The 12,388-nt window shown below is 36.0% G+C and overlaps 1 protein-coding gene across 1 annotated transcript; it reads right to left on the reverse strand.

The window, feature by feature from the left end:
• Positions 1 to 1,825: 1,825 nt before the first annotated feature.
• On the reverse strand, positions 1,826 to 11,483 carry LOC107570508 (renin-like). The gene is made up of 9 exons (XM_016256737.1): positions 11,416 to 11,483; positions 10,496 to 10,646; positions 10,250 to 10,373; positions 9,965 to 10,083; positions 9,438 to 9,634; positions 7,796 to 7,918; positions 6,171 to 6,315; positions 4,225 to 4,323; positions 1,826 to 2,061 (listed from the first exon to the last, which is right to left on the reverse strand). Exons 1-9 carry the CDS (start codon positions 11,481 to 11,483, stop codon positions 1,900 to 1,902), a joined length of 1,188 nt encoding a protein of 395 aa, XP_016112223.1. The 3' UTR covers positions 1,826 to 1,899.
• Between the last annotated feature and the right edge of the window lie 905 nt (positions 11,484 to 12,388).

The raw sequence follows: 12,388 nt of genomic DNA on the forward strand, positions 1-12,388 counted from the left end.
GTGTGTAACCTCTGCTAGTTTCTTTGCAGTGTTTCCCGGGACCTGTGTGTTCTGTCCCTTTTCTAGGATAAGTCCTCGATGAGGCCCCCTCTAAAGCCGGGTTCGGAACCGGGTACTCGACTTGCAGTGTTTATTTTCACTCGTCGATATATGTCCAGACAGTAAGAAAAGCCCGGTTTCGGCTTCATACTTCCTGGATCATGCAGCCATGACACAGGCTTCTGCGGGAGCCTTCGTGATCATCGGGCCCCCGGCGTGTCACTGCAAACATTTCCTGGACATCCGGGCTGGGGTTACGCTTTCATGCTACCCTGACTGGTCTACCGTATCTGGGTCGCCCTGAGGGGCTTCCCAATCACCAGGATATCCCCTCTTGCTGAGGCATCGAGCGGGAGGTATAGGTGGCATTACGAGAACCTTCCTGTATAAATGCTGTCTCGCGCAGTGCTCCCCTCACCTTTGAGGGTTGTATTTGAGCTTGCCTCTCCCGTTTGGCCCAGTACTTCCGGGTATCTGTAAACAGATGCTCGGAAAACTCTAAAATCCAAATACTGTGGTAAGTGTGCACGTTATGCTTTGGGCACTTTCTAAAATCCACATAGCTGGTAAGTGTGCACGTTATGCTTTGCCCACTTTTCTAAAATCCCATAAGGTAGGAGTGTGCACATTATGCTTTGCCCACTTTTCTGAAATCCTGTATGGTAAGGGTTACTTGTGCTTAGCCTCGTTCCCTTTCTCTGTCTGGGGTGCTTCAGAGTTATGGTCAATAAGTATCTGAGCTCAGCTCTCTGGTGCCTGGTCTCTCCACTGGCCTGGTCTTGCCGCCTCCTCTGCTGCTATAGTATTCTGCCAGTTGCTGTCTGAGGCTGTTCCAGTGGCCTTCCCTAACTATCGCTGTTTTCTGTGTTCCTGTTGTGGTATCACCTGTGCACCTCACAACCCTTTTGTATTGATCTGTTTAGTCAATAAACCCTTGTTACTCGCACTGCAATTGGGTCCTCCTTCCAGATCCCTGACATCTTTCTTCTGCTGAACACAAAAGAAGATATTTTGAAGAATGTGTGTAACCAAAGAGTTGACCATTTGTTTCCATATATATGAAAAAAAATGTTTGTAATGGCTACCGTCTGTTTGGTTACACACATTCTTCAAAATATCATCTTTTGTGTTCAATAGAGGAAAGAAACTCATAAGCGTTTGGAACAAGTGATGAGGAAATTATAACAGGAATTTCAGTTTTGGAGTGTACTTAATGAAAGACACTTTCATAACTATGTTTCTTAAAATACTTATACACTTTAAAAACACATTTTGCATAACATCAAAATTAGTTTATTTTAAATATCTTTTAATAGCATTTTATCTTGCTTGCTTTTTTTAAATTTGATATTGCATTCAAAGTTACTATATTTTGAATGTGCTAAATTTCAGCTTCATCATTACAAATATGCAACTACGAATAAATAAAGTATATTTTAGTTTACTAAAAATGCTTATCAGTACATTCGAAAGTACACTTTAATCATATTTCAAAGACAATAGAGATAATTTTTAAATTACATATAAAAAGTCACCTACTTAAGTGAGTAAAAAAGGACTCTTAATTTCAACTTAAGTAATTGCATTTAATATCAATTTTAATTATAATACATCTTGATTTAATCGTAAATAACATCCCATTAAGTGTTACATTCAGTTCACAAACAAGCATATTCTGTTAAATTATTTTAGTTTTATAAGTACTTTTTAAAATCATGCTTAAAGTGTACTTCTCGTTCACAAAGGAAGCTTTAACTTAAGTTACCTGCTATTATTGTGACAGATCAAGTTTCCTATGTTGTGTATAAGTAGCAATGTAATAGCAATCTGATTTTAGGATAGTAGAAAACCCAGTGTTTCTCAGATTGCCTGAGCAAAGCCAATGCGATTATTTTCCCGATCAAACTCTGTATAGTATCGAGCTATGAAGTTTGCCCCCAGTATCCAGATGGGACCAGTAGGGGGCGGCACATCCAACGCTTTGAATGTCACTGTGCAGATGTCCTCCCCGAACTCAGACTGCTGTAGGCAGAACAAAAGAAGACAAAGAGACATTAGAAAAGCCAATGCAAGTCCATATAGCTGTAACATAAATTGATGACTGTCAAAACAGATGCTACACTTCAGAAGTCATCTGGAAAATGACATGCAAATACAACAGGAGACATTTCGTATTTAATGAAAAAAGTCACTTAGTGAAATAGATCCCAGATTTCAGTGTGAAATGAAATGCCAGACTGACTGTGTAGTACAGTGTCAGCAATAGTATTTCTAACGAAAACAGCACTTCGGTTAACGCTAAACATTATTAAAAAAAAAAACCTGGGTCTTCATCATGTGAAGGAAGGGAGCTTTCAAGTTCGAGATATTTTCACATTTTATTCTGTGACATAAAATACATCATTAATCACCCCACTTGTGTGTTTTTAAAAGTGTTAATGTGTCTTAAAAAAGGCAATTGTTAACAAGTAGCTAAATGGGGCTAAAGACCCTTGTGAAAAAATTAGTGTGCTTAATGTGTGCAGTTTGTCATTTTAAAAGATTTACTTAAAAGTACATTTTAAATAATTGTTTTAATAATCTTTAGACATGCTTTAAATAAGTACACTTATTTTGATATATTGACTAACATAAAGCACCTGTAGGGTACTTGATTTGGATTTTAGCTATAGTATGTTATTCAACATTTCAAATTGCAATAGATTTTAAATGTATAAGTTGCAACTTCAATATTACAAATGTAATTACAAATATATTTATTACATTGTAATTACATACTAGTTTCAATAGAAGTTACATTCAATCTAGTTCATTATAAATACAGCCATATTCGGCAGTACACCATAACCATAATTCAAAGACAATAGAAGTAATTATGAAATTACATTATGAAATCTATGTTCTAAAGTACTTAAAGGGGTCATATGATGTTGCTAAAAAGAACATTATTTTGTGTATTTGGTGTAATGAAATGTGTTTATGCGGTTTAAGGTTTAAAAAACACATTATTTTCCACGTACTGTACATTATTGTTTCTCCTCTATGCCCCGCCTTTCTGAAACGCGTCGATTTTTACAAAGCTCATCGGTCTGAAAAGTGAGTTGTGCTCTGATTGGCCAGCTATCCAGTGCGTTGTGATTGGCCGAATTCCTCAAGCATGTAACAGAAATGTTACATCCCTTACCATATTGTGATACCTGTGGCAAGCACATGTGACGACCCTGGGCTGGACTCCGCTTCGTCCACGGTGAAAGCCGATCCGGCGATCCACAGCGCGAAGTTGATGTATTTCCTCAGCGACCAGCACGAATCAGCTCTAGGCATGATAAAGCGATATCGTCCTCTTTTGGAAGACCAAACAAAGTAGTTTCGCTTTCACAACGAAGCACACAGCGCCTTCACATCTTCTTTATGCACCAAGAGCTTGTAACACTCCAAAGAGAAAGGAAAAATTTAAATCGCATCATATGACCCCTTTAAGTGTGTTCAAACGCATTTTAAAGTTCAACTATTTAAATTTAACATACATTTAAACATTTTAAATTATAAAATAACATAGTTAAGTGTAAACAAATTACCTAAGTTGTGTTCATTAGTGAAAATGATCTTGACAAACAAAACATGTCAGAATCATAAACTTTTGTTGGTCACATAGCTTATTTTCTGCAATAATCCAAAAATCAATGAAAAATCCCAAATTTGTGTTTTTTTTTATTTAGGGATCCAACTTCTGTGTTGGCCTACAAAGGCCACTCCATAATCCATAGCCTAGTTACATTAAAGGTGCACTCAGTAATTTTTTTTATGAGGTAGTCATCTTACTTATACTGACACCTAGTGGTGTGTATGTAGCTTCCCACAAAAGACATGATCGTCAGCTATGATTAAATTTATTCCACAAGCAAAACTGTCCAATAACAGCAGGTTACTAAGAGAAAGTAAGTAGCATTCAACCGGTCATGTGATATTAAAGTGGCAGCCTCCAACTAAAATAAATAAAAATAAAATAAAATAAAAAGCTTTATTAGGCTACTGATCTGACTATCTTCATTTCATGTCAGTGTACATGAGAAAATTAAAGCCTTTCAAGATCAGCGCCACCAAATGTGACATACTGTATTAATATTAACACTTTAATATTGTGTTAATATACTACCCTTGTAATGAAATAAAGAAAGTCCTCACCCAGAGAATATAGTCCTCTTCTGTGAGAGAATATTCCTGACCACCAAGATGAAAAGCCACAGTGGGCAACAACTTGACTAGATTACAGTTTACGGTATACTGTGAACAGAGCGAAAGAGAGAGAAAATGGGTGAGCTTTAAAACCATTCAAAGACAACATTGTACTGCAACATTTTGCAAAACCGAAATGAAACTGAACTTCACACTTGAAAGAAAGAAATACAAACATTTTCCACATTTAATATCACCAACCACAGTGGTTATGAAAAAAAACATCAGCTTTCAGTCATTCCATTTGCTCTTCAGACATTATTTATGAGACACAGCCAAGCATGATAGACCAAAGCAGCTGTTCCCATGGAGTTGTGCAACAGGAAAAGGAAAGAGACCAATAAGAAACAGGTTTGAATGCTGAATATAGAAAAGCTTGTATGTATGGGATGTATATGGGATGCCATGTTGGTGCATGATCAATCATCCTAAGTTTGTTTGCAATGTGAAGGTGTTGAGCTTTATAATCAGTTGTCTTCTAATTTATAATCAGTTGTCGCTGCTGAATGTTTTAGAAGATCCATCATGCATTATGTGCTCTCTGTTTATGAACAACTGGAACACATTGTTCATTTTTTATGGCTCTAGAACGTTTGAAGGTTTGCCACTACTGCTGAGATTTAGAGATTTCATAATATTGTTTTCAAGATTAAAATTTTAGCTTCTTCAGTTTTCATAGTTTCTGTAGTGTAGTGAATTCATATTTTTGGTTCTGAAAAAAAAAACTCTTTCCATGGCTTAATCTCTCAAATCAATTTTCTAATTCTTATTAAATTAAATATATGCTTTTAAACAAAGACAGATTTTTAAAGGGGTGGTTCACTGTTTTTTTTCTAGGCTTGATTGTGTTTATGGGGTGCAGTCTAACTTGTGTTAATGCGTCGGTTTTTTTAAAAATGCATTATTTTTCACATAATTTACCTTTATTCCACACCGCTCTGTCCCTTCTCTGAGAATAGCGCTGATCATTTCCTTCTTTTATGAAGCCCCTCCCTCAGAAATAGGCGATGGGCTCTGATTGGTTAGCTAGCCCAGTGTGTTGTGATTGGCTAAACCGCCTCTAGCACGAGTCTAAACGTCCCGCCCCTCTCCTTAGCGGCATGTGCTCCGGTTGTATTGTAAACAACGGCGTTGTTAATATCGCTTATCAGTTTGAGCCCGATTGCAGAACCTGTGCAAGCACGGCTTTTAATGGTAGGCTTATGTTGTTTGTTTGTTGTTGTCTTTTAGATATGCTGCTATTTGCAAATGCTACTGCTATGTTAGCTTTTAATATATGGTTTTATCCTGATTAAAGCTTTAATACTGTACGGCAACTGCACGCGCATCCATGTTTAACACTTTTCATAGCTATGTGAAAATAAGTGTATAATTGAAACAGTTCATTGCTGGAGCTGAGCTGAATGCGAGAGAGAGAGAGAGAGAGATGCAGAGCGTGGGCAGAGCAGGAGACGTGAGGAACAGTATTAAGAGCCGCTGCTTTAGAACATTGATTTTGAAACCTGTGAAGCCATTAGAATCGTTAGAAGACAGAATTACGATTCATATATGAATAGATTATTACGTGCACCTCTATTTTTCTCTTCCTCTTCTCTAAAGCAGCACAGCATGGCCTCGCCCCCTTTGCTGCCTTTTCCCGAGGGCGGGGTTTATCTGGGTTTGTTACATCACAAACCCGGGAAGTAACTTGTTGTAGTCCCTACCAGCCGTTTTTGTAGGCATTAAACTGCCAGAATTTTAAAAGACCGTTTGCATTGATCTTTCAGCTTCGTAACTTTGCTGATATTGTTTATGATCAAACAGCAACATTACACACTAACTAATGTTAAAAAAGTGAAATCGCAATGAACCACCCTTTTAAGGAATTTTCGTAAGGTTAGCTAAACAGAACTCACCCCTCCCTCTGCCAGTTCAACGGCATTGATTGTTTTCATCAGAATTGAAATGGAGGAGGCGGGGCCTGTGATGTAGGAGGAGCCTGTATCAATAACAGCAGTACAGCCGTCCATGCAAAACAACATATCTGCACCCACAGACACTCTGCAGAAAAACAAAGTATTAATCAAACACATTGCAATGGATTATGTTTCAGAAATGTTTTTAAAAAAAGTTTACTTTCTTTTGGGGAGCCTTAAAGGAATAGTTCAAAAATGAAAATATGCTGAAATTTTTTTTCGAGAATTGGAGAAATGTAGCATTACATCACTTGCTCTGCAATAGATCCTCTGAAGTGAATGGGTGCCGTCAGAATGAGAATCCAAACAGCTGATAAAAACAATAATCCACAAGTAATACACATGTCTCCAGTCCATCAATTAACATCTTGTGAAGTGAGCTATGTGTTGTAACAAAAAAAAAAATCCATTATTAATTAATTTTATCTTCAAACCATCACTTCTAATCTAATCGTGTGGATTATTATGTTTTTATCAGCAGTTTGGACTCTCATTCTGACAGCACCCATTCACTGCAGAGGATCCATTGCTGAGCAAGTGATGTAATGCTACATTTCTACAAATCTGTTCTGAAGAAGAAACAAACTCATCTACATCTTGGATGGCCTGAGGGTGAGTAAACCTTCAGCAAATTTTAATTTTGGGGTGAGGTGTTTAAATATTTTGCCCAATAATTGTTTGCCCAACAATATCTTTAATATCTATTTATATGTGCCATTGTTGGCCTGAAATATATTGCACAAGTCATATTTAGGTGACGTGTAGGCCAAGTATGGTAACCCATAACTGGCACGATCATCTTCAAAAATTCGTCTCTTGTGTTCCAAGCAAAGGAAAATACGGATATGGAATGACATGAGGGTGAGTGTGTGATTGATTTTTGGGTCAACTATTCCTTTAAAGGACACAGGGCAAGAATTGATTACCTCTCTGGAAATGGTTTGAGATTCTGCTCAAAATTAAAACCAGATGGCTAACGGATATCTTGTATAAACTGATATAGGATGTCTAGGAATATTTGTGAAAACTGTGATGTAAAACAGATGTAGAATGGCAGAAAAAGCTACATGGAAAGAAATCATAATTGTTCTGTAAAATTGATCCCCAATAATTGTTTGCCCAACAATATCTTTAATATCTTTAATATCTATTTATATGTGCCATTGTTGGCCTGAAATATATTGCACAAGTCATATTTAGGTGACGTGTAGGCCAAGTATGGTAACCCATAACTGGCACGATCATCTTCAAAAATTCGTCTCTTGTGTTCCAAGCAAAGGAAAATACGGATATGGAATGACATGAGGGTGAGTGTGTGATTGATTTTTGGGTCAACTATTCCTTTAAAGGACACAGGGCAAGAATTGATTACCTCTCTGGAAATGGTTTGAGATTCTGCTCAAAATTAAAACCAGATGGCTAACGGATATCTTGTATAAACTGATATAGGATGTCTAGGAATATTTGTGAAAACTGTGATGTAAAACAGATGTAGAATGGCAGAAAAAGCTACATGGAAAGAAATCATAATTGTTCTGTAAAATTGATGATGATAATATTCTTACCCCTTCATAACGACCTCCCACTTGCCTTTCTCTTTGGTATTCATATAGTGGAAGGATCCAGTGTGGTAGTTCGGGTCTGTGCCCCCCAACACTAGTTCTCCACCAGGGACGTGTGTTGGGTCCCTTATAGTCACACACACATATACATACAAAGATATGACTTGTAATCAACTAGTACTGTTTAAATACATTTATTATTACACTATACAAATATAATACAAATATATATATATATATATATCAGCATTAAACTGATCAAAAGTGACAGTAAAGACTTTTAGTAAAGAATGATTTTACGTTTAAGTTGTAAATAAAATTTAGTGGAAAATAAAGTCTTTACTTAAAAATGGCATATTTAACTCACTGTGTTTCATTCTTGTAAATTATTTGTGAAATTTACTAGCCGTTTCTGAGATAAAATTGGTTCTATATATTTTGCATGCATATACAGTATATAGTTTAATACTTCTAAGATGTTATAATATTCCATTCTATTAATGTGATGTTCATTTAATTATTATTATTGTTATTATATTATAATAATTTTTTTTTCTTTTTGTACATGTATACTAAGCTTTGCCAATATTGTATCATTTACAGTCATGCCAATAAAGCAATTTTTGAATTTGAATTTATATATGTATGTGTATGTGTATATATATATATATATATATATATATATATATACGCAATACAACAATTATTTACATTATTGTTTTAAATAATATTTTACAATATTCATGTTTTACTGTGTTTTTGATGTTGGTGAGCATAAGAGACTTATATAGTCTCTTATATAAGAAAATAATGATAATTGTATATAATTAGACGTCTGATGACCCAGCATAGTGGATGTAATAATTATTTAATGCTCATAATATTCATTGAAACCTATTTTCTGATTTAAAGTAATGGACAACAAAGGTTGATTCAACACTGATTGAACTTTGCTGTAGACAGCAAATGTTATTTTTGTATTCTTATTGTCTTTCCTCAGCACACACAATACCTTCACAGTATAAGATAAACAGTGTCTGTTGGGTTGTTGAATGAGCAATGTATAAATAACATCTCATTTTTAGTCAGGCAGTTATTTAGAATTTTGACAAAAAGTGGGCCTACTATGCATTTTGCAACTTGCAGTCACTCGTATAGTTTTGAATGGGGTAAAATGCAATGGGACTGGCACCGGCTGGTCTAGCCTGAAAAATAAGCTTTTTTTAACAATATTTGAGCAAAAGAAACAACATTTATGAGACCGTTGTTGTCAGATTTCACTGGTGATTTCAAATAATGAAATTTAATAGTAAGCTTGGCGAACAGTTTTGTTGAATTTGATGTTTCCCCATTCAAAGAGATAGGAATTATTTACATTATTGTTTTAAATAATATTTTACAATATTCATGTTTTACTGTGTTTTTGATGTTGGTGAGCATAAGAGACTTATATAGTCTCTTATATAAGAAAATAATGATAATTGTATATAATTAGACGTCTGATGACCCAGCATAGTGGATGTAATATAATGAAAATATTTTCGCAATGACAAAGACCCTCATGGCAATTAAAAATGACAAAAATTGCAAACATGAAATTTCTCACTTTTGCACACCCTGTATGTCAATAGATGCTGACGCTCACCTGCTGTAGTACACAGAGAAGACGTTCTGTTTCAGAACATGTTGAGACATGATGCGATCAAACACAGGTGTAATTCCATCAATGGCTACATCTGGATATCCCATCCCTAATACTCCATCAAACTTGGCAAAGATGAACGGGATCGCAGGAAGAGCTGTGGCCTCTGCAAAAACCTGCACCACCGGGATACCACCCACCTAAAGAAGTTAGAGGTCAAAGGTAAGACAGCTCAATCATGTACTATGTGCAATTACAGTTCTGGTCTTCCATATTGCAGTCAGTTTGTTTTAAAATCAATCAGTATTTTGCCTTATTGCATGTCAAATTTGGGCACAAGCATCTGGACTTGGTTATCCATTGATGTTTTGCTGTGCTTGACTTTCTATGGTAACCTGGATGGCAAAAAATATTTTGCCTCGGTCATTAAAATACCGTTTCCATATGTTGGTAAAGATATTCCTTTTGAACTCATTTCTTAACATTCCCAGTGCTTTACATTCTAAAACAAATGGCTTTTTGTTACTCACTACAACCACATCCTCGCTCAGAAATCCCCGGATGTTTCCAGAAGCATACTGGATGGAGAATCCCGTGCCATTGTAAATATGCGTGAGGGATTTTGAAGCATCGTACCTGTTGTGTGTGACTAAAGACAAATATGGAGAAAGACAGACTGAGCTGTAGGAGAAAATTTGTTTAGGACAAAATAGGTTTTGCTTTCTATTTAAAATGGTATGTTCACATAATACAATGACTTTGTAATATAAAATGTTATGTGGTTTTTATATGATTGCATTTAGCAAATCACTCACAGCAGGCTGTGTATAAAGGAGAACAGTTGTGTGAAGGAACCCAGAGGTTGGCAGAACCCGTGTCAAAAACAACATTGAACATCTGAGCTGGCGAACCAATACTAATCTCGCCAAAGTATTGAGTCTGGAAATCAGCAGAGAAATAGACAATTAAAAATATAAAATTGTCTATATGAAACAACAGACTATTAAAAATATAAAATTGCTCATAATTGTGGTTCTTTTCCATGTTTAATACTGAGTTACATCTAAGTAGTTGATCAGAGGTGTTGGAGCTGTGCCGTTTTTGGGTGATGGTTCATCATATTTAGGCATAATCTCAGAAAACACTTGAGCTGGTGTGACACCCATTTCCTTCAGGTTTTCTCGTATGGAGGGCATTTTCTTCAGTTTTACCCTAGCAACGAGAGAAATAAATCATTACATGTATTATTTGTTTGCACAACTGATAAAACAGCAACATTAGATGGCAGTGCATTTGATCTGATTTTAAAATGATTTTTCATCATTTTTCACGATTATCATTTATCTTCATTTCACAATAAGACATAGATGCAATCCCCATATGGCAAAAATAGATATACATTTTGTAATAAATTTCAAAACTACTCAAATAGATTTTAAAATATATTTTAGTATACAATTTTTTTTGGTACATTTTAGTTACTTATATTCTCTCTTATTTGTGGCCGTTTTTAAAATGTTTTCAGGATAAATAACCAATGGGCAAATATCGCAGACGATTATGCTTAAATCGAGAGAAGCAGAAATTGTGATCACAGTTACACTTGATCTGAACCAACACTGAACTGACTTGAACTTAAAAACGGCTCTATTGCCTTTTAGAGCTGCTTCACAGCAGAATCGGAAATGTCTCCATAGTTGCGTTTACATAACTGATTCTACTGTTTTTCTATTTATGTCTGTGAAGCTGCTTTGACACAATATATATTGTATAAAGCACTACGGGATTAAAAGTGACTTGACTTTGCTAAAATATAAAGGAAGCTATATATTTTCATGAATAAAGATGCATTTGTACTGTGTTAGGAAGAAAAATTGCATGATATTGTAAAGATAACATGTTTCTCAAATGAAATAATTGGCTTTTGTTGTTGTATTAAAGCCAGCAAAATTGTTCTCCACTGAGGAGTGTGTAGACTTACCTCCATAAGGCCTGTACACTTGTCGCTGAGAGTGACAAAACCAGAAGAGCCAAGCAGTGCACTTTCATTCTTACAGATGGATCGAAGCACTTAAACTACCCAATAACCAGTGTAACTATACGCGCCACACGCCTTATGCTCCGACTCACTACAAACTTCTCTTTTACTGTGCTTTTTTTTTGACAGACTCTCCTTCCTGTGTTTTTATACGATCTCTCCTACGCTCTATTCTGACCTTGACCCAAACCCCTGGCTTTCTCTCTCCTCTCACCCCTCCTTCTTGATAAATGCTCCCTGAATAAAGTGACCTCAAGGTCAAGGGACACACATCACACACAGTGATTTAAGACCCCTTCACTTAATAAAAATCATCATTGTATGGGCCTGAAGGATGCAGATGTATAGGGAAAAAAATTGACAGCAACTTGTGTAAATTGTTAAAGAATATAACACATAAATATTGAAATATTATCAACATATCAAATAGCAACACATATCATAAAATATCTGAAATTATACAACAGATGTGTGTTGCTCTACAATATATATTATGGGACTGACGTTCTTGCATGCAACTCTTAATGACCCTTGACCTTTAACCTTAGGGGCAGCGTGGAAGCCTAGAACTGGGTTTCCCACAGTAATGGGCCAATCTCTTCCCCTGAAATTCCCTCATGAGACTCTCCATACATAGACATCATCTTTTACGTCTATTTTGCTGTTTATCTTCCCTGGACTCATTTTTTAAAGGCGCTTCAGTAATTAAGCACTTTGTAAGATTGGTTGGTTGGTCTTTTTTTGAAGGACTAGCAGGTTTAGTCTTCAGACTCCTCACTGAAGAAGATAAGCTACACCTGCACAATAATATTTCACAGTATGATGACATTAAGTATAGTTAGAGAGAAGCACCAACCAACCATGACGATTGGCATCATACTTGGGCTAGCAGCTGGCCTAGCAGATGCCTGTGAAA

This window comes from Sinocyclocheilus grahami, unplaced genomic scaffold (assembly GCF_001515645.1).
Source record: "Sinocyclocheilus grahami isolate Dianchi unplaced genomic scaffold, SAMN03320097.WGS_v1.1 scaffold1468.1, whole genome shotgun sequence".
NCBI classification, from domain to species: domain Eukaryota; kingdom Metazoa; phylum Chordata; class Actinopteri; order Cypriniformes; family Cyprinidae; genus Sinocyclocheilus; species Sinocyclocheilus grahami.